This window comes from Scardinius erythrophthalmus (assembly GCF_964197995.2).
Source record: "Scardinius erythrophthalmus genome assembly, chromosome: 7".
NCBI classification, from domain to species: Eukaryota; Metazoa; Chordata; class Actinopteri; order Cypriniformes; family Leuciscidae; genus Scardinius; species Scardinius erythrophthalmus.
In genome coordinates this window covers 12149299-12171539 of record NC_138227.1, presented here as the reverse complement: position 1 = coordinate 12171539, position 22241 = coordinate 12149299, and the positions used below count along the sequence as shown (strand labels likewise).

The following is a 22241-nucleotide window of genomic DNA, read 5'->3' as shown; positions in this document are numbered from 1 at the left end:
TTTTTCAGGATCTTCGGAGGACTGAGGAGATTGGAGCTTTAAATTTAATATCTAAATTTCAATAATTAATAAAAAAAAAAAAAAAATTAAAGTGCAGGAGCGAGTGCTCCTTTTATTAGAACGTTTTCAAAAATGTATTCAATTATTTTGCCAATTTAGACTTGAGAATCATATGGACAGTTTTGTTAGAAAATGACATATATTTGTTTGGGTAACGATGCCTATCTAATCACACAAAATGGTTGATGTTTTCTAAAGACCAAAGGAGAGTTTCTGCCATTCTTCATTTAGCCAACAGGAGGCAGTGTAGAGTGAAGGCGCATTTTAGAAACTGAGTTGTCTGGCTTCCTAACTGCTGAGATCATGAAGCTGTCCTCACCTGTATTACATCATCAATCTGTAAATATATATCCCCTATGTTTGCTTGAGTGTTGAACGTTGAACCTGTGCCTTTTGAAGTGCCTTTTGCATCATAGTCAAACTCATATTACATTGCTTTTTGTTGTTTGAATACATTACTGACTGCGGGGTCTTTAACATTGTGCCTTGTGATAGCATTTTACACTATGGAATCATGTTATATTCATGTAAATAAAAATCTGTATTTTATATGGTAAATAACTGTAAAAAAAAGTAATATAATTAATGCGATGGGACGTTTCTGTGTTGTCACTCATTGATTACTGTAAATAACAGAAAAGTCGTGTTTCCAGTCAAATCACGTGGATCAGTTTCAAGGTGGCTTTTGTTACTTTTCTCTTTTGTTGATACAATAAATTGCAGCACATGAATACATTATATGCCTCATGCTCTGTTACAGCACAAATCTGAATGCAGTGATGTAACCTGACTATTGCTTTATTATATTTTGCTCTTGTTTTTCAAATGTCCACTGTATGGTTTATATTGGTTTGGGGGGAAAAAAACAATAAATCAAGGTTGTCTCATGTCTGTGCTTTTGTCATGAATAGAACTGTGTTAACAAAGAGTATTCATGGACATATAAACATACTGTACAACCGAGATATTGATAAAAGGAAGGTAAAAGAAAGTTATTGTTCCCACCAGTTCCTGCTAGTTCAAAAACTATCCTTGACTAGATGTGTATTCGCAAAATGAATAGAAGCTCAGTGACGTTGTTGAAAGACTGAACATACCTTTGGAAAAGAGAAATGTTGAAATACAGCTGTCTTTTTGCCTTGTCATTCTCTTTGTGAATTGTCATTTTAGCTTTTCCTGTTCACTGTGGTGACTCAGCTGCCACTGTGATGATGATGATGATGATGAACGGAATGTTTTCCATTTGACCACTGGAAAATGTTGTCGTGCTTCAGCGATCCTGAAAAAAACAAAACAGAACAGCCTACCAAAGATTACAAAATTGCAAAGATCTAATTCATAATCAAAATATTAAATTGGTCCAGTTTCATTTCAAATAACATTAATACATTAAGTGTCATTTGAGTGCCCAAAAGCCCACTGTATAAAACACGTGATATTTCATATATCACTGATATCAGACAGTAGCCTACTCAAATTGATGCTTCCTCGTTTCTTCGCTCCTCTGTCCTCATTTTCTTTCCTTCCCGCCTTCCCTTGCATCCTACAGGGGGTGGAGGCGCCGTGGAGCTGAGACGTGAGGGAAGAAAACGAGGATGCACAAATAAGAAATTAGAAGCACCCACACAAGCTTACCAGATTCAAAAGGTGCGTTCACGCCATGTCGTAATTTATGCAATAAGATGATTTCAACTTGTAAAAAACTTCCACGTCCTCGTAAAGCTTGTAATTACGATGGGAATTTTCTGAGAGCTCCAACTTGTACCACCTGACCTGACCGCTGCAGTTTCATCTAGGCGTTGATGGTGGTGCCATAGAAATGCATAGGCCTACTTCCCAGTCCGAGGAAGTGAACATCTCAGAACATCTCATCTCGTGCTGTCATTTTGAGACTAGAGCAAAATACCGTCTTTAGTAGGATATACTTTTATGGTATCGACTTTGTATCGTTTCAGTGGGGCTAAGTTACTTTCGGTTTCAAGTGAAAGGCCAGCGCTTGTAGGCAGCAGCTAAATTGCTGCAAAGAATCGTAAATACGAATGGTGCTACAGAAATGTTGACTACTGTTTGTAGTCAACATTTCAAACTGGATTGTCCACGAACACAGCCAAATGTTGGGCAAAAACTGAAAGAAACTGCCGTTCCACCCGAGTGGTATTTCAAGTGCAGGTAAGAAAGCTGTTTCCATAGTGTTTCATTTTACCATAATGCTGTTTAAAGAGACATATTTAATTTTCAGTGATATACCTACCATTACAGTTATGTTAATAACCCTCTGTCGATCTGACTGTCTGTGGGCGGGGATACAAAAATGCATAAGATACAATTTGTAGCAAAACGTGTCACGCGGACTTTTGCTGACAAATAAACGTGAACACGGTGAACGAGTTAACATGGTTCATTTACACTACTGACATTGCAGCTTTTCAGGCAGCTTTGTAACAAAGTTACACTTCAATTATTACCCAACTTCTGGCCTGTGCAGTTCATATTTGAATGATTGATGTATGGTTGAATGATTGGTTAGAATGATTGAAGTTTAACATATTTAAATCTCTGATCAAGCAAGCAACTTTTAGTCAAACTAGTCATCTATATTTATCCAACAGAACTACAGTAGGCAACATTTGAAGTGGATCAAAACCTTTCATCAAAGTTATACATGAATTTTGAACAATACCCGTTCTTGTCTAGGACAACTTTGATTCACTTTTTTGATCCACTTCAAATGTTGACTACTGTTTTTTTTGTTTTTGTTTTTTTTTACTCTGAACACAGTGGTGTAGTATGTCACCATTACTTTACAATATGAATTAAGCCTGCCAATTGCAGAGAAATGAGACAATATTGATAACTTTACAACAGGGAAGTTATTTTGATATGAAACTATTTTTAGCTCATCAATTCTAGGTGAGCCAGAGGGTAGGTGAGAAGATGTGCAGGGCTCCGGTGTTGTGAAACTGGTCGGGCAGGTAGATGTGACACTGGCATTCCTACATTGAAACTAAAAGAGGGAGGATAAGAGGGCAGTCCTAACTATGTCTTGAAAAGCAGGTGAAAAATGGAAATGAGGGTCACATTTTTCCTTTAGGACTGTAGAGACAGGTTGAACTTCTATCCACCCAAGTCACTTTTGGATCTAACCATAGTTCTCACTCCTGTGCCTATAATGGCAGACAATGATACGGTAAGACACGATCGCCGTGTTTTGGCTGCAAGTGTGTATGCTTTTGTATTTATCTCAACTATGTTTTCATGCATGTGTGACATGTTAACGTTCTATATCGTGTGGTTTATTTCAGTGGACTTTTTATATAAATGCGTTTGTAAGGGTCTGGCTTGTATGTTGAGCACCAGAGGGTACTAAGAAAGTTTTTGTTTTGCTTTGTTAAAACAATGAAAGAGAAATGGCATATAAAAATAGAGCTGTTAATTGGTTCAAATGATTTTGAAGTGTGATTAATCTTAAGTGTGATTAAACAAATTTTAACTAAAGCATTAATGCGTTACCAATATGTGACACACACTCATTAGGACAAAAAAAAAGTTGTGGCATTAACATTTTTCACACATTTACCAAGTTTCTACATGATCAAGAAATTATTCGAATTATAAATAAGTTATAATATAAGTTAGTGTGAACTAACAATTACAGTTGTATCTGTTAATATTATTCAGTGGTTCTGAGCTAATGTGGATTAACAATGAATGAATGCATTTTTTTTACAAAGAGGAATAAATTCATTGTTAATGTTAGTAAATGCATTAACTGATGGTGACTAATGGGACCCTAATATAAAGTGTCACCTAAATTATTATAGTAATGTAAAAATATGGTGATGGTATATATATATATATATATTATATATATAATATAATTTTTTTTTTTTTTTTTTTACTTTGACAGCTAGTTTGCTGATAATTGCTTTATATAATTGCTGATCATGCTATTTTTGGTAATTGTAAGAGTTTTGACTAACCAGTTCCTCCACATTGACCTGAAAACTTTCTCATTCTTTCTCATATCTAAGCTTCGGTAGCAAACACTGAAATGTGAGACCTATAACACACCTCATTGGTCAAATTTGGAAAACTGGAAGGTGTTTAGCTATGTATTTAATAATTTTAGCTGTCTGTATCAGGACTTGTTGTAAAACCAACTTAATGCTAAAGAAGAATTTAAAGATAATCTAGGATCTAGGTAGTTGAATAACACTCATGCAGGATACATGCATATCAGACAGAAACCCACTATTCATTCTAGACAGAAACTGGGGTCAGTATTGTTCTGGTATGTCAATTTAAGAGTCATCATTCTAGACCTGGGTAGTTAAATATAACTATAGTTAAGTAGGTTTAATGATTATTCAAAGAAACATTATTATGATTATTATAACGCTATTATGACCAATTCACATTTGACATCATAAAGAATGTATTAGTGGCACTGCAGCAAAAACAATCAACTAAATAGTTGAAAACATCAACAACTAAATGTGATTTGGGTAACAAATATGACTGGTCTGGTTGAATGGGTTAAGCACCCATATTTATTAACCTATTAGGCAGGCAATAACCAAAAAAACACCTTCCATGCAGCCTCTAAGCTGTGGTAGGAAAAGTGGTGTTGACTCATGCAACACTTGTGGAAAAATGACATCAATACAATGTGAATTTAATACATATTCAAAGCCCAGAAAACATGGCCCACCTGTCAAATCTTGGCAGTGTGTGAAACATGCATAGTTTTGGTGACACTGCGGGTGTAAACAGACAAGTTTGTTGTCATTTGGTGAAGCATTGTCAACACTTACACACCTACTCACTGGACTGAAGAGGTACATCTTTTAAAAGAGGCCATTAAACTGGAAATTAAAGTGAGGGAGGCTGTGACCTTCAAAATACATCAGTCACAAAACACAACTCAGTATAGCATAACAAAACGTCTGGTTAAACTGCATAGTTTCCAAAGGTGTTCTGCAATAGACTATACATAACTTGTAATGGATAATGTGTAGTCAAGCTGGTCATTATCACCAAATGGTTGGACCGTGGCGTGACGTGGTTGGACATGGTAATGACTTTCAAAAGTCCCATAAAAAGGTAGATTAATCTCATTTGAATCTGAATGGTAAGACTGATTACAGTTGGTCAGACTAGTTTTTAAGACACAGTCTTAACAAAATATATATGCAACTGGCCTCTGAAGTGCTATCAAGTCATTTTTACCTTAATCGTTACCTGATACAGAAGTAGTAATGCAATTAAAAACAATATTCAAAATAATAAGCAGTAATTTTAGTAATGTCACCCTGACACTATGATTTTAGCCATGATTTCCCACTCGCTGACCATTAATGGAGACAAAGCAGTGCTCATACATGTTAGTGACTATCGCTGTGTCAATTTTCAAAGACTAATATCAGATGACAGATATTTAGCAGGTTAAATATCTAGACCTGTCTGCGATCCTGTGAAATGTGTTTTGACTGAGAAAGACATCAGTATTGACAGACATTGTGCACTGTGAAAAGAAAGTTACATGTCAAGTCACCATAAAGTCAAACATACAATTCTTGTTTTTATGTAATATTGCAGTTTATTAAAAATTCTTTATCCATGTACAATATTATTTTTTTGAATATCCTTTAATCAAAATAACTTCCCCTCCCTCTTGTAATGTCTTCTCTTCTCTGATGATGCGTTTAGTGGCTTGAGGGTGGGGCAACCTGTCACTCACATGAGATCGACCAATAGCAAACCACAACCATCCAATCAATTCCCCTTGGACAAAAGTCCCGCCCTACATTTTTTTTCTTGTTAGAGAAACTGTTTCACTCGGATATGTGTCACAATAGGGAATAAAAGACTATCGCAACGTCGATTTCATGCCAGCTTTAAAGATGTGTTAAAAGTTGCAGCGATTGACTAGTCAGAATCAAGTATTCCAATTAGCTATGTGAACCTAACTTTAGTATTAACTAGAAATACTGCAACTACCCTCATAAACATTGCAGACAAACCACCAAGAAATAAAACTAATATTTATTTTTCTCACAGATTGAAATCCACACTCTCCAAGATTAGAAAAAATCATCAAAATCATTGTTTATCTTGATTATTTTTTTCAATAAATCAGTTGGTTCGTTCATGAAGTGGACTGATCCAGTTCTAGAGAGCAGCTTACTGACTCAAATTATTTGGTCACAGAATTAGAGGGATTATTTTCAATGATTAATGTTTGGATTCGATTGGACAACTTTTATTTGCATTATGTTTGAAGCTTGAAGTGTTATAGTGGCCAGCCATCATCACAATGTTTTTTTTTTTTTTTTGCATTCCACAGAAGAAAGTCAGTCATACGAGTTTTAAATCCTTTACTGAACTATTCCCGTAAAATAAATACTTCCTGTAGTGAAATCCATCCATTCAGAAGTAGAAGAAGAAAGAATGTATTCTTTTCAGGACTGTTGTGCTAACAAGGAAGCAAACCATTAGATTCTTGCAACCATACTGTCTAAGTTACAAATCAGTGTGAAGACATCAACACATTGTCAGAGGCAATCTGCCTACCTTTCATCAAGACAAAGTCTCTCCCAGAAGACAGTGCCCATTACAGAATACCCTGATTGCATTTGTTCAGTCTTATCATGGATGATAATGGATTGGGCAGTCTGAACCAATACAATCAAAGGGGTGAAAATGAGCAAGACAAGGAAATGAACGAAACTCAAGCATTATGGTCTAATACAAATGGCAGTTTAGGTTAAATGTCAAATTTTGTACAGATTGTCAATATAGAAGGTTATGTTGATGAAGTATGCAGTCAGCGCAAATAGCCTCATTGATCAGGTTTGATCCCATTTTAGTGACCAAATCATCAAATTACACTCTATGTTTAAGTATGTACACATCAAATAACTATTAAACGTATGTAGCATACAACAACAATCTAATAAAAATAAAAATTAAAATGAAAGAAAATAGTAAATACAATTAGGCCTTCATAAAAATAGGCACCAAAGTCAATAACTCCAAAAATAGGATTAAAAAAAAGTTTATTTTGTTTTCTCATTTGGGAAGTTGTTTTATTTGGCTGTGCATCACCAAATTTCATGGCGACTTCATTTCAGGACAAAAAAAAAACAAAAAAAACGTGATGAATAAAAACTAGAAATACAAGTATATTGACATATTTGTTATGGCATTTGACTAGAATGCAGAACTCATAGAATCCTGTTGGGGAGTGGAAGGCATTTTAAATATTTAAGACAAGGCACACAAACAAGTTCTACTAAGAGCAATGTGTGGCATCTTTAGTATGTTAAAAGGATTTTACTTGTCAAACCATGCCAACTATAATAGAGATGATGTGGTTTCTTTCACTTTCTCTTTTGTAGAAGGACCTTCCTCCACCATACTACTCTGTGGCAGTGGACCCACAGACCCCTCCTATGACCTACGAGGAGGTGATTTGTCAGGACAAATATGGTGTCGCGCAGAAAACTGTGCCATACTATGTTCAGAAGGACCCAGCACAAGTTCAGGTATCAGCTGTCATCGTCACACAGCGAGTTGTTGGTAAGTACTGAATCTATTTATTCACGCCGATTTGGTGCTTCCCATAAAAAAGCTTTCTCCACAATATGCTCTTGCTAAATGAAGCTAATATCTGCATACTGCATACAGTTATACCTGCAATGCTTGAGACTCAAATTTATAACATTAAAAACTGGAAAATAGGAATGTTTAAAAACAATAAAAAATTGCTTTACAAAGCATGTACCAAATTCTTAGAAATGTAATGATCGTGTTGTTGATTTTTTTTTTATGTTTACAATTTCAAATAGAATAGCATTTAAGCAAAAAGTATTAACAACATTTTGATAAAAGTTCAAGCATTTTTTTATATTAGGTTGCTGTCACTTTAAGACCGAATGCATGGATCCTTGTGCATTTTCTTTCTCAACTGTTTACGTTCACTTAAGAAATAAATGACTGTCTACGAGGATACTTGCAAAGATAGGCATTTTGACTCATAAGTACATGTATTTAACAGTTCAAACCTAATTAGACAGGAAAAATAAATATATATGAAACTTTCTGACCTTGACATACAGACTGACAATCTACAAGGTCTTGTTTGTGAGGTTTCCTGTTTCTGGGTTTCTTGTTACTAACAACAAGAGGGCTGGACAAAATGTTTGTCAACACTCTGAATCAGATTTATGGAGCCCTACACATAACATGCAGAAAAATAAGATACTGTTATCCCAAATTAACAATCTGTCCCCACAACCTTTACATTCATAGCCTTTGTTAATTCTTACCCTCATTCTTGTTAAATTGTGGCCACATTGTACTAATTTGTAGTACATGCAGATGATTTAACTGAAACGATAGAACAAATTATCAAGTCATGGGAATGTATTCCTAATTCCTCACAACAATATATTTTTGTTTTTTAATTAATAATTGTTTTACAATAACAAGGAAAGACTGCCAAACTATTCCCTCAAGAATTTTCTACATTTTTAAACATTGCATTCTCCAGACAGTTACACCACCTATACATTTTTACATCAAACCCCACTAAAAAACAAACAAACAAAAATTACAGTTAATTCAGAAATTGAAAATGTTCATAATAGACAATGTAAATTGAAGTCATTGGGCCCTATTTTAACGATCTAAGCGCATGGTCTAAAGCACACGGGCAAGTGCACTTAGAGCTTTTCCGAATCCACTTTTGCTAGTTTAACGATGGGAAAAATGGTTGGCGCACCCAGCGCATGGTCTAAAAGGGTTGTCCCTATTCTTTTAATGAGTAATGGGTGTGTTTTGGGCGTAATGTGCACAAAAAACAATCAGAGTCTCATTTCATATTCCCTTAAAAAGCCAGTTATTCGCATTTGCATTTGCTATGTTAACAACATGGCGCAGGATGTGAAAATGATAACTGCGTCAGGCTGAAACTAGCAAAACACACTTGCCTGGCGCTGCATTGCACTGGATGTATGATAGGGCCCATTGTCTTAAAGGTATAGCGGAGGATCTTTCCGAATTTTAGATAAGACCCGCCCTCTCCACTTTTTGAAAAGTTTGATTGATTCACCAGAATGATTGACAATTAGGAGGACCAATAGTATAGGCATTTCACCCGGAAGTAAAAAAATCCTCCGCTATACATTTAATAAATTGCATTCAAATGTATTTTTGAATAAATGAACAGTCCTCAACTTGCCTACAATTATAGTAGTGCTACACACTTTTGATCTCAAATGTGGGACATTAGTTTAGTTGGATTGCTGATTTGTTCTTGTTCCTTCAGCTCCTCCAAAAAGGCAGGAGTCTTGTGGACGGAGTGGCAAGTGTTGGGGTGGATGGGGAGGTGCGCTGTTTCTGTTGTTTCTCATTGGACTGGCCATCTGGCTTGGAGGTAACGACAGGACTCACCATTAATGCTCACCTTGTACCTTAACCCCTTTCCCTGATTGTTTTCTTTGCCACTCTCTCACTTATGGGGATAGTGCGTTACGGATCCAAGTCATATTCCGCCTATTATGGGGACAGTTGCAAGGGAAAAGATTGCAATGAAAATGAAGACCACGAGACGCATGACGACATGAAGGGGTCTGACAACTGCTCCAGCTCCTCCATTCAGTGTGACGGCATCAAAAACTGCCAACAGGCCAGCGATGAGACAAACTGCGGTGAGCTCACTTTCTACAACAAAGAGGCGGACTATCAGATGTTACTGATTCATTTAGGAAACATTACAAAGAGATTATTGGTTGAGTGTTTTGGATAATACTTGGGTGAAAACCACAAGGTTGACATGTCTTGATAAGGAAACTAGATTTGAAGATTAGCCAGAAACTGACTGGACTGCAATAAACATTTACAGTACACAGTAAGGCCTCTATTTATTGTTATGAAAAAAACAAAAAGGCTGTTAAAAACCACAGTGCAAGTTGCACCGCAAAAAGCAAATATATCTAAACCTCTTTTTTACTACATTTTACAAAACAAAACCGTACAAAAAAAAAATCTTACCAGATTAGTATTGTTTTTAATGTTAAATTTAAAGCTCCAGTATGCGACTTTGGTATTTGACCACAAGAGGGCGCAGTTTCAACAATAACAAAGGCGAAGCTTGATGACGCTATGAAGGAGGTGATGACGATGGGAGATGTCGTTTTTTTTATGCGTTTTCACCATCTAGCGATATATCTACATGGAATTAATGAATCATGATCACGGATGAGGTAATTTATTCGTTTTTGTATTACCTGTATGTCTGATCGTATTATTTTATTTCATCATAATTAATGAACTGCAAGGAACGTGAAATGTTATGCTATATTATCTGCAACATACAGCTATTTGTCAAATGATTTGTTTGGTTAATGTTGTGCAGTTTTACGTTTTTATGGTTAATGCCGTGTTGTGTAACGTGTTCAAACCAATATCTAAAAGTAAATTTGAACGAACATTTGCAAGTAATGACTAAATATATTTTTTTAACATCATATCCGATTGTATTTAATTGTACTGCCATAAGCTCGGTCACCACACGTGATAAAAAGCCTTACCAAAGTACAAAGAGCAATATAACTTTGTTTATAAGTGCTATTATTGACAGTTGCATGTCTTACCTGTCTCAATACACTCGCGAGAGAGTCTCTGTCAAGTCCAAGATAGTCGCGCAGCTCTCTCCATCTCGAAAACGCCTGCCGATATTTATCTGGGTTTTATTCCTCCGTTTGTCACACAGTCTAAGTGTATCCGAATATGGACGCTTTCGTTTTGTTGGCACTTCCATACTCGCCAAAGAGTTCGTGATCCATAACAGCTATAACCGTACAGTCTATGGCTATAACGCTTTAACCACCACTTCCGCATTTGACCATGCGATATTCCGGTGTGGTGGGTCATATTTTTTATTTTATTCTTTTTTTATTCTTTGTCAGACGTCTTTATTGTTTATTGTGATGAGAAAAAAAACCTCAATAAAGTTGTTGTAAAAAAAAAAAAAAAAAATCCCGTGTGGTGGAATATCCTATCACATGGTCCACACCGGAAAAAAGGGATATTGCGTCACTGAGGAGCGACATTTCTTTTCCGGGACGGCCAGTTATTTAAAATCGGAATTTCTCTGAAATAAAAAATCTTTGGAGACTTTTGAGATATTGTAAGTACACAACTGGAGGAAATATATCACACTGTGCAAGTTATTTTTGGAAATTTTATTACAAAATTCCTACATATTGGAGCTTTAAGCTAAAGTAAACAAGTAAAATCAAGATAATTCTATACCGTGTTGTTATTGTTTAATAAAACTATTTAAAATATTTTTTGGTAATTAAAATAAAATATAAATATTATAATAAAATAGAATAAAAATGCCTTAACTTAACTAAAATGGCTAAAAATACAAATTATATACACTATGTAAATTACAAAAGCACATAACAAAATGACTAAAATATGAAAATTATTTCAATATTTTATAAGTAATATTATTACTTATATTAAAATGAAAAAAAAAAAAATTAAAATAAAGACCAATTCAAAATATGAATAAATATTATAATAGTATGTAAATAATACTAAAATAACACTTCAATATATATTTCAGAAAGCAAGTCTTAATATCTTGCAATACCTCAAGTATATTAAAGTTGTTTTAATGATGGTCAGATATGTTTACTGTTAAAAAAGTAAAAAAAAAAAGTAAAAATTTAAGGAAATGCAATTTCACTGTTTAACATTCCTTTCCAATGTTCTCAGTGAGATTTGGTGAAGGTGGAAAGTTGCAGGTCAGAACTGCTCAGGATGGTCGATTCCTTCCAGTCTGTAATCAGGGAATGGATAAGAGTTATGCTGACCAGATCTGTGAACAACTGGGCTTTAGACGGTAAACATATTTATCTATCACTAACAAGAACATTTCTTTAAATTCAGCTACCATTTACAGTACTAGTTGGTCCAAACCCATATGACTTTCTTTTCTTAGTAGAACACAATATGAAATTTTGAAGAATGTTCACATAGCTCTTGGTCAGCAGCGACTAGGGTCCATCAACCTTAATAGAGCACTAAAAGCAACATAAAAGTCCATATGACTTGTACATTTACAAAATATTGTATTCTGCGCTCCAGGATAGAAAGAAAGTCATACAGGTTTGGAACGACATAATGGATAGAATGAATGATGACTGATTTTTCATTTTTTCATTAACTATGAATCTTGTTCCAACAAAAACTATTTTAATATAGCTGATGTCTTGTGTTTCTTTTCCCTTAGGTCTTATGCATCAAGTACATTGAATAGCGAGATGTCCACAGCCCTTACTCTACAATCTAGATCAGCCAAACTTATACAGGGTCTGGTCAATGTCAGGTAAGACCAGATCAAATAAAGTGCAGATTGTAGAACAGCATCCCAGCTAACAAAAATATGTTCTAAAAACGTTTCGCTAACATTCAAGCTGTGAGAAAGTTTCTTAATCTTCAAAACATGCCTTGGTTACACCTAACGCGTTTTTCAGGTTCGAAAACGCGAGGCACACAGCACTGCCCCGATCACACAGAACGAGCGGTGCGCTGCGTTTTTTATGTTGCTAGGCAACCACCGAAACAGCTGTCCTGTCAGTCAAGTAAACGTCAAATCAGCCTTTTATTAACTTTATTTACTTTCTGTTAACATTGTGGTAGTTGGTTTGTGAAGTCGTTAAGCTCCTGGAAACCCGCGAGAGCACCACAAGTTTATCCTCCATCATCGCACTCTCCGGGCGTTCAAAGCAACTGTAGCTTTCATCACGACAACGGAAGGACCGTCTCTCCATTCATTCGATTCATTGGACAGTGAAAAAAAAAAGCTGAGAAAATCGCGTTTTCATCCAAAGACTCCAACGTGCATAACCCTCTGGGCTTCTTCGTCCGAAAATGACCGAAAACTTTTACATTTTTAATTTTTTTTGCTTCATTGGAATGGGATGACACTTGGTAACTTTTGTTGTATTAGCTATGTGAACACACAAAAAAATCATGGACATGATTCGGATATGTTAAAGGGTCGTAAAAAAATAGTCACACTTAGCTTCCTCCCGGTCAAAAATGACCGACATAGGAAATGAATGGGAAATACGAAAAAATACGAAAACTCAGAGAAACTTTTAGTGGTACAAACTACAAATCAGCCACTGTGCAGAAAAAAGTGCACAGCAATAAAGGGGTGACACTCTAAAACATCAAGAGTGCAAATATGACACCCCCCCCCACACCCACACATACACGCACACCCACACCCCCACACACAAACACACAACAAATTATGCTCCAAACTATATAAAAACTATATAATTATAACTCCAAAACTGTAGCAAGGAGAGTCAAAAGGTAGGTATCATTTGAAAGAACTCTTTTTAAATTTTTTTAAAATATAAATTAGATTACATTTGGACATTGTCCTGCCGAGAAACGGCTGATAAAAGACAAAAATATGTATATAATTTTTATTATGATTTTGCATATCTTTCTTATTTGTCATGGAATAACTCAGGAAGGAAATAAGGTAGGAGGAAAATTCTTTTTTAGTGAAGTCCCCCTACATGTTAGCTGCATCTGGATATAAAAAATACATTTTTGGATAAAGGAATCAAAAGTTACAGCATTTGGAAAAGAGATAGCCTTTTTGTACAGTCTTTGACACCCCCTCATGGGCATTTTTTTCTCCATGAAGAATATCTTGTCATAAAAGCAATAGATTATGTTAATTTTGGGCTCATTTTAATTGTAATAATATGCTGTAAAAAATGAAGTGCCATTTTCAATGATCTGTGAATGTTTCATGAGCTGTATGATGTTTTTGACACATTGCAGTACATTATTTTATAGATTATGAAAAAAAAAAGAAATTCTATTTATCAGCAAATAACTCAGCAATACTTAAGAGTTTTTCAAAGTGGATACATTCACTGTAAAGTTCAGACTCTAAGCTTTCAAATGACATCAACTTTGTGTTAATCAAGGCAAGATTTTTGAAAAATATGGTAATGAATATTTTTGCAGCTAGGTGGCGCCTGCTGGCGGTACACTCGGTTTTAGAGGGATTACTCAGCACTCGTTAGGAGTTAATAAATGTAATTCATTTTTTTTCTTTCCGAATGGGAATAAAAATAAATAAATAAAATAAATAAATAAAAAAACTATAGGCAGCCTATAGGTGGTTATAGGACATGACACATAGGTTTTTTAGGCCTGCACGCTATTTTGATGTGAAATGTTGCATTTATTGAAAAAAAAAAAATACATATAAAATAAAAATATATATATATTAATTCTAATGGAAAAAAATAGCTCATAAAAATTATATAATTAATGCAAAGTATCATAAAAAACTCAAAAAAATTGAAATAATAATCAGAAAATATTATAGAACAAAAATATATTTGATTGGTTATCCTGGGAAAAAATAAAGTAAAATTTTAAGGCTTCGTCCTTTTTTGACCGGAGGGAAGCTAAGTGTGACCCATTTACGAAGAAGCCCAGAGGGATAAGCAATGCTTTAATCTTTTGTTTATGCTCCTTTTTTGCCTGTTTTGATCTGGAGATTCGGTACTCGTTTAGAAGATGTGTAATAGCGCCCCCTACCGTATAACAGTGAAAACATGGAAAGCTGGAAAATTCTGTCAATGGCAGGGAAAGTATTAAAAGATCAAACTTTGTACACACCTTATTTATGATGAATATTTTATACAGGCGAGCAGATGAATCCAAAATATGAACGCAATGCAACAGGCTAAATCGTTAAGCATTTTCTTTAGAATGGTTTTCTGTGGAAAAATGCTTAATTAGACATTTATATTCTGGGTTCATCTGCTTGCCTTTGCATAGTATACATCATCAATAAGGTGTATATTGAATTTGGTATTTTAAAATCACTGTCTTACTTTATTAGTACTTAGTACAAACCTGGTAAAAATTACTGGCGGGCAGTGGAGGAAAGCCTTGTTTCACTCTCCAGGTGGGCGTTCCTATAAAGGTGTGAAATCACGTGAAAGCTGCTCATTAATGTTACTGGAACAATGTTTGTTCATAACTTTGAGAGAACCTTTCCAGAATGTTACTCAAAGTTCTGAGAATACTCCCTGTTAGCTGGGATAAGAACTTCCTCAATATAACATAATGTCTTTCACAATTTTTCTTTGTTCAGCTCGAGCTGTTTGGACCACCGTGCAGTTTCACTTGAGTGTACAGGTAAGAATAAATTTGATCAGTTTACACTTTACATCAAATTACTATGACGCATAACTAAATGAAACGTTATACATCACAGTACACCTTCAATCATTGTTCACTCCATAAGTGACATTGTTTGGATAATGAGTAAATGTAAATCCTTCGAATTAATAGTTTTTTTTTTTTTTTTTTTTGTTTTTTAGATTGTGGCAAGCAGCAAAGTGACTCCAGGATCATAGGGGGCACGTCTTCTAAACTTGGCCAGTGGCCTTGGCAGGTCAGCCTGCATTTCAATGGACACCATGTTTGTGGTGGATCGCTCATCTCTCCAGACTTTGTTGTGTCAGCTGCCCATTGCTTCCCAAGGTTGGTTATTAGGCAGCAGGCATTGACTAACTAGGTCCATTCTAAGCAATTAAATATCATTCTCCTCTTCATTATTAGACATGCTTAAGTTTTACATTGATTACATAAATAAAACATTTATAAAAAAAAAATCTTCATTTATGTTTTGAAGATAAATGAAAATCTTACGAGTTTGGAACGACATGAGTAATTAATGACAGAATAAAAAATTTTGGGTGAACTATCCCTTTAAGGCCGTTCACACCAAGAACGATAACTATAAAGTTAACTATAACGGTGGACACTATTATTGTGCTTATTCTAAAGGCATGCTGCCGTTTTGTCATCTGCTGCTTTAAATGCTCAAGCTCTTTAAGGTCTACTGGATTCTGATTGGCTGTCATTGCTTTTAATCATTCATCAGCTGGAAAAAAATAGTTGTCTATGTAAGTGATTCCAATGATATTGTTTCTCTGTGCTGCATTATGGTTGTGCTGTGGATTCTGCTATTATTTTATATTTAGATCAATTTTTATATTATGAATATTACTATTATTATTATCATGCTTGGTGTAAACGGGCCTTTAGACACTCCAACACCACCTAGATACAACAAATTATTCAAGGCTTAGAACAGTATAACGTAACAAAGCCTCATTGGCTGAAATCATGTGACTTCAATACAAGTTCTGGACCACTGATTCAAAACTATGGAAGCTTGTTTCCGCCACAAAATAAAAAAAATTAAATGATAATTGCGACTTTTTATCTCACAATTGCGAGTTTACATCTCGCAATCCTGACTTTATTTCTCACAATTGCGAATTGCGTGAAATAAAGTCGCAATTGCGTGTTATAAAGTCAGAATTGCGTGAAATAAAGTCGCAATTGCGTGTTATAAAGTCAGAATTGCGAGATATAAAGTCGCAATTGTGTGTTATAAAGTCAGAATTCGACTTTATATCTCGCAATTCTGACTAAGATGTAAACTCGCAATTGTGAAATAAAAAGTCGCAATTATCTCTTAAAATGTTTTATTCTGTGGCGGAAATAAGCTTCCATACAAAACAGAAGATTCGCAAATGTTTAAAAGCTTCATGTTTGTTGCTAATGTAATATTCTAGTTAAGCTGCAGGAACTAGCGTACCAATTGTCAAATGTTTATTATTTATAGCTGCTTTGAGTTTCAGTGAGTTTTCAGACATTCTTTTAATCAATGTATGTCATTACAACATTGATGAAAATGTTAACTTGATAATCTTTTTCTCTTGATCACAGCTCAATGGCGAATTCTGGAAATTGGCGTGTTTATGTTGGGACTGTTTCCCAGTATACCCTTCAGACCCCATTCCTTGTGAAGAAGATTATGGTGAATGAGAATTACAACAGCAACACCAATGATTATGACATCGCCTTACTGAAACTCACCAGTCCTGTTGCTTTCTCCAGTGAGTTGGATTGACTTAATGGAGTAGTTCACGTAAACAAAAATATGTTTGCACTGCATTTTCTACAGTGAAACCATTTAGTAACCCTTAAAGAACCATACATTTATATTCTGAATATTCTACAATAGCTCAACATTCTCTTTCACATACAGATACCATACAGCCAGTTTGCCTTCCTACATTTGACCAGACCTTTTCTAATGGATTAGCGTGCCGGACATCTGGCTTTGGGACAACACAAGAGGGAGCAGGTATAGAGAGATAACAATGAGAATGAACGAAAATGGTTGAGGGGGAAAAATGGGACAAAGAGTAACAATGTATTATTATTATTTACCTAAGCAGGTCATAGAGAAGGTACAACATTTAGTGGGTGAATCTCACAAATCTGTGTGTGTTTTTTTTAAAGAGACAGAGAGAGAAGTAACAAATTACATTGTGCATGAAGAAAATTAAACTTTATTTTTCTATGATTATTAAGATTTTTTTTTTTTTTTTTTTACATGTGATGTGACTTGTCCTGAAATGTCCAATAAAATCTGATATATTATTTCAGCTGTAAAGTTCTGTATGTATACAAAATGATAGTGTTTGTTGTGTTGCCTTCAGTTAATGCTGATTTTGTTATAAAACCTGTGTGCAGAAAGGATAATTAAATATTTAAATTTAAATGATAGCAATCATCATTGAGAATATATGAGAAAGAGTATTACTAATAAACTACTATATATATATATATATATATATATATATATATATATATATATATATATATATATATATACACAGTACCAGTCAAAAGTTTGGAAACATTACTATTTTTAATGTTTTTGAAAGTCTCTTATGCTCATCAAGCCTGCAGTTAAAAAGAATAAAAAATAAAAAAAACAGTAATATTATGAAATATTATTACAATTTAAAATAATGGTTCTCTTTTTTAATATACTTTAAAATGGAATTTATTTTTGTGATGCAAAGCTGAATTTTCATCAGCAAGTACTCCAGTCTTTGGTGTCTTATGATCCTTCAGAAATCATTCTAATATGATGATTTATGATCAATGTTGGAAACAGTTGTGCTGCTTAATATTTTTTTTAGAACCTGAGATACTTTTTTCAGGATTATTTGATGAATAAAAAGTTAAAAAGAACTGTATTTATTTAGAATAGAAATCTTTTGTAACAATATACACACGTTCAAAAGTTTGGGAACAATAACTTTTCTTTTTTTTTTTTGAAATTAGTACTTTAATTCAACAAGGATAAGTTAAATTGATAAAAGGTGATGGTAACGATTTATATTGTTAGAAATGTTTTTATTTTGAATAAATGCTGTTTTTATGAATAAATGCTGTTAACGTTTTACTCATCAATGAATCCTGAAAAAAGTATTCCAAAAAAATATATTAAACAGCACAACTGTCTCCATCATTGATAATAACTGAGTATCAAATCATCATATTAGAATGATTTCTGAAGGATCATAAGACACCAAAGACTGGAGTACTTGCTGATGAAAATTCAGCTTTGCATCACAAAAATAAATTACATTTTAAAATATATTAAAAAAGAGAACCATTATTTTAAATTGTAATAATATTTCAAAATATTACTGTTTTTTTTTTAACTGCAGGCTTGATGAGCATAAGAGACTTCTTTCAAAAACATTAAAAATAGTAATGTTTCCAAACTTTTGACTGGTACTGTGTATATATATATATATATATATATATATATATATATATATATACTACTATATTTATTATAATAAATTAAAAAATAAAAACATTTGAAGACATTACAGTAAATAAGAAATTGGGGTGGGAAATCATAAAAATGTCACAATGCAAATGAAAATATTTCAATGGGCTTTATTTTCTTTATGCAAAAATATAATGAATATAATTATATAAAATAGTAAATATGAAGAAAAAAAAAACTTTTAACAATAGTAATAATCCTAAATAAAATTTTATTTTTTGGTGAAATACAACCTATTCATACTATTCATAAAATTCACGCTAATACAGTTTGCAAACTGCTGATTTGAGCTTCGAAGTTTGTCCACATCACAGTGTGTGTTTTCTTCTAAGCTTTCTAGCCGACCTTGACCTTTGACTGTGAGTGTTTCCATTATTCCACAGACCATAGCTCCACGACTCTTATGGATGTAGCAGTGAATGTCATTGACACACTTGAGTGTAACAGCAATCAGGTGTACATGGGAGCCATCACTAAGAATATGATATGTGCCGGCGATATGAATGGGGGCCGGGACTCCTGTCAGGTGAATCCACCATTGTGTCCATAATACTAGACCACAGAGTGACCTCAGGCAAATATATTATTTACTGGCCAAGTCTCGCCCAGTGTTTCTTTGTCTCATGACATTGATTCATTCTGGTGTTTGGGCAAATGCTGTATGTTGTTGTTCACAGTGCTGCAAATATGTTTTATTCAACCAAGCATTTATGCAAGCATGATGACATTTGCTTTAGGAACTATTTTATATGAAAATTACAGTAGGCCTATATGTCACACTTTCTTTTTTTCTTTTTTTTTGTAAAAAACTTATAGGAAAAGGAATATAATATTTTCTTATTTTATCTTATTTCTTAGAAATAATATTGAATCATTTAGTAGTGCAACCAACAAAATCATGTGGTACAACTAACTTGTGAATTATATCATCAAAAGGACCCCTTTTCTATAAATAACTGTTTCTATATACTGTAGCCTATATTAAAAGTACTTTTCAAAAAACAATGAATTTATTTTGTTTTAAATTGTACTATACACTATTTTAATAAATGTTTTAGAAACACTTTACTTAATGTTTATGTATAATGTATTTTAAATGTATTCGTAATGTATTATATATTTTCAGAAACATTTAAAATGCATTATTATATGTGCAGATTCTTTGTTACGTCTGAAATTGGTTATTTGATATGCTTTCTAAAGGTGTGTTCAATGAATAGTTCAGTACAATAATGCTTTATAACTGTGGTTACTGTTCATGAAACCACACAATGCATTATAAGGTGCATTACAATGCATAATTAATGCATTAAATATACTTTTATAATGCATTACATATAAAGTAAAATGTTACTGTTGTTTGTTCACAATGGTCTGAAGTTCCATTCTCTTTCTCTCTGTCCTTGTTTTGGGTCTCAGGGGGACAGTGGAGGTCCACTGATGTGCAAGGGAAATGATGAACGCTGGTATCTGGCCGGAATCACCAGTTGGGGAGCAGGTTGTGGAAAAAGACAAAAACCAGGAGTATATAGCAGAGTGACCAGCCTTCTGCCCTGGATCTACAGCACGATGCAGGTAAGGTGGACAACATGGTCCAACATGTAGATCATAATAAATACTTTATACTTAGTGCTTTCTCTTAACATGTCTATATCTTGTCATTTGAAATATTAGCAAGAGAAGCCCTGATGCCTTTCTTCTGTATGGTGTGTCCATTCCTGAGAATTTAACAATGACAGTGGACACAGAACAAAAGATGAAGGACAGAGTAATGCACTTTGACATGGGACAATGTTGCAATATTGTAGCCACAATTGGACAAAGAAAAACACTTTATTGATTCCACGATCTCCTACGAGAATAAAACAACTCAACCTGGGAAAGCAGAGCTGCAGGCGTTGAAGCCCATGTTGCTGCACTTTTCTCATTCTTTTCTTTGCATTTATACTGTAAGTTCACAGCACAATGCTGAATCTGAGCCTTTGTTGCCTCTTTAAATCTGTATCCTTGCACTGATTCTACAGAAATAATGGGAGTGTCTACTAATATGTATTTATTAACCAAAGGGGTGTTCATTTTATTTGAAAATCAGTCTATGAGCTAAGATAAAATGATTGTGTTGTTTTAGCTTGTGTGAAGATTCCGTCCTTTTCTCTCTGATTCATATTGCTTCTTTATAAATCATGCCAAAAGCAGATACAGTTTGAGCTTTATTCTTCAAGTGTGACACAGTTGAAAGAGTGTGAGGTAAGGTCTAAGTAGATAACATTTGCCAACCATTTTAGGATAGAATTTTTTTTTTTTTGAATTGAATTGAATTGAAAATATAACAGGTGAGACAAGAAACATTATTGTGGTTTTCAGCACATTAAAGGGATAATTCTCGTGGACTAAACCACTCAATTCATATGGATTAGTTTTACAATTTCTTTATGAACTTTTAAGCGTCAAAGTGGTAGTTGCGTAGTTTTTAATAGAGGGACAGAAATTTCTCAGATTTCATCAAAAAGATCTTCATTTGTGTTCAAAAGATGAACGACTTGAGAGTAATTAATGACAGAATTTTTATTTTTGGGTGAACTAACCCTTTAAGCATAAGATTACGAGTGAATCTGTTTACATTATGAATGGATTTAAAGAACCCTTGAAATATCCTTTTCATTACCTTTTCTGTAGCCAAGACTAAGTCTTAAGACTAAGACTTTCAAAAATAACTCCACTTTGAGGAATATGTGGGGAAATGTTATTGCAGAATCAACTTTGTCCCTGATGTTTCTCCTAAAACACCTTGTAAAAAAGTAAATAATAATAATAATGGAGACAAATGTTGATATACAGTCGTGCTCAAAAGTTTGCATACACCTTGCAGAATCTGCAAAATGTTAATTCACGAGTTCACACTTAAATAATTAGAAAGAGTAAAGGTTTATGCGTATTTGGCGTGCTGTCCAGGGGGTGTATGATCCCTCTTATTTTGTTAAAATAATTAATATTTTGCAGATACTGCAAGTATGTAAACTTTTGAACAAAACTGTACAGTACTTCCAAAACAGCTATGAAATGAATGTGGATAACACAGCTAAGATAATTTGTTCTTGGAAGAATTTAATGAGAAATTGTTGTTGTTGTTGTTGTTGTTGTTGTTGTTGTTGTTGTTCTCAACAGACATTGTTGAGAAATCTTCTGAGTGTGAGATTACTGTGGTCTTTTTCTCAAGAGAAGCAGACGAGTTTGATTTGCGTTGCATTTAAACTCTGTCTACAAGAAACAACGTGGATAATAATAAAGATTTATCATTGGTGAAACGTTGAAAAACAAACACCTCATCTTATTGTGGAGTCACGAGGAAAGAACACTGAAGACTTGTGTTGTATGGCGGTAT

At 34.1% G+C, this 22241-nt stretch overlaps 1 protein-coding gene across 2 annotated transcripts; it reads left to right on the top strand.

Moving 5' to 3' along the window:
* The first annotated feature begins 1631 nt into the window (after positions 1-1631).
* tmprss13a (transmembrane serine protease 13a) lies at positions 1632-22169 on the top strand. 2 transcript variants are annotated; one of them, XM_081370439.1, is made up of 13 exons: positions 1632-2229; positions 7461-7641; positions 9392-9499; positions 9591-9773; positions 11854-11980; positions 12371-12466; positions 15281-15324; positions 15510-15672; positions 16930-17099; positions 17252-17350; positions 19243-19385; positions 20279-20434; positions 20534-22169. In XM_081370439.1, exons 2-13 carry the CDS (start codon positions 7515-7517, stop codon positions 20546-20548), a joined length of 1431 nt encoding a protein of 476 aa, XP_081226565.1. In that variant the 5' UTR covers positions 1632-2229; positions 7461-7514; the 3' UTR covers positions 20549-22169. The 2 variants fall into 2 exon arrangements, with proteins under 2 accessions (XP_081226565.1, XP_081226564.1); XM_081370438.1 differs by lacking the exon at positions 1632-2229 and adding an exon at positions 3161-3247.
* The last annotated feature ends 72 nt before the right edge of the window (positions 22170-22241 follow it).

Excerpts from the sequence above, each read along its gene's own strand:
- tmprss13a (XM_081370438.1), top strand. Across the intron at positions 9,774-11,853 it reads CAGCGATGAGACAAACTGCG|TGAGATTTGGTGAAGGTGGA; the intron begins GTGAGCTCACTT and ends CAATGTTCTCAG. Across the intron at positions 19,386-20,278 it reads GGGGCCGGGACTCCTGTCAG|GGGGACAGTGGAGGTCCACT; the intron begins GTGAATCCACCA and ends TTTGGGTCTCAG.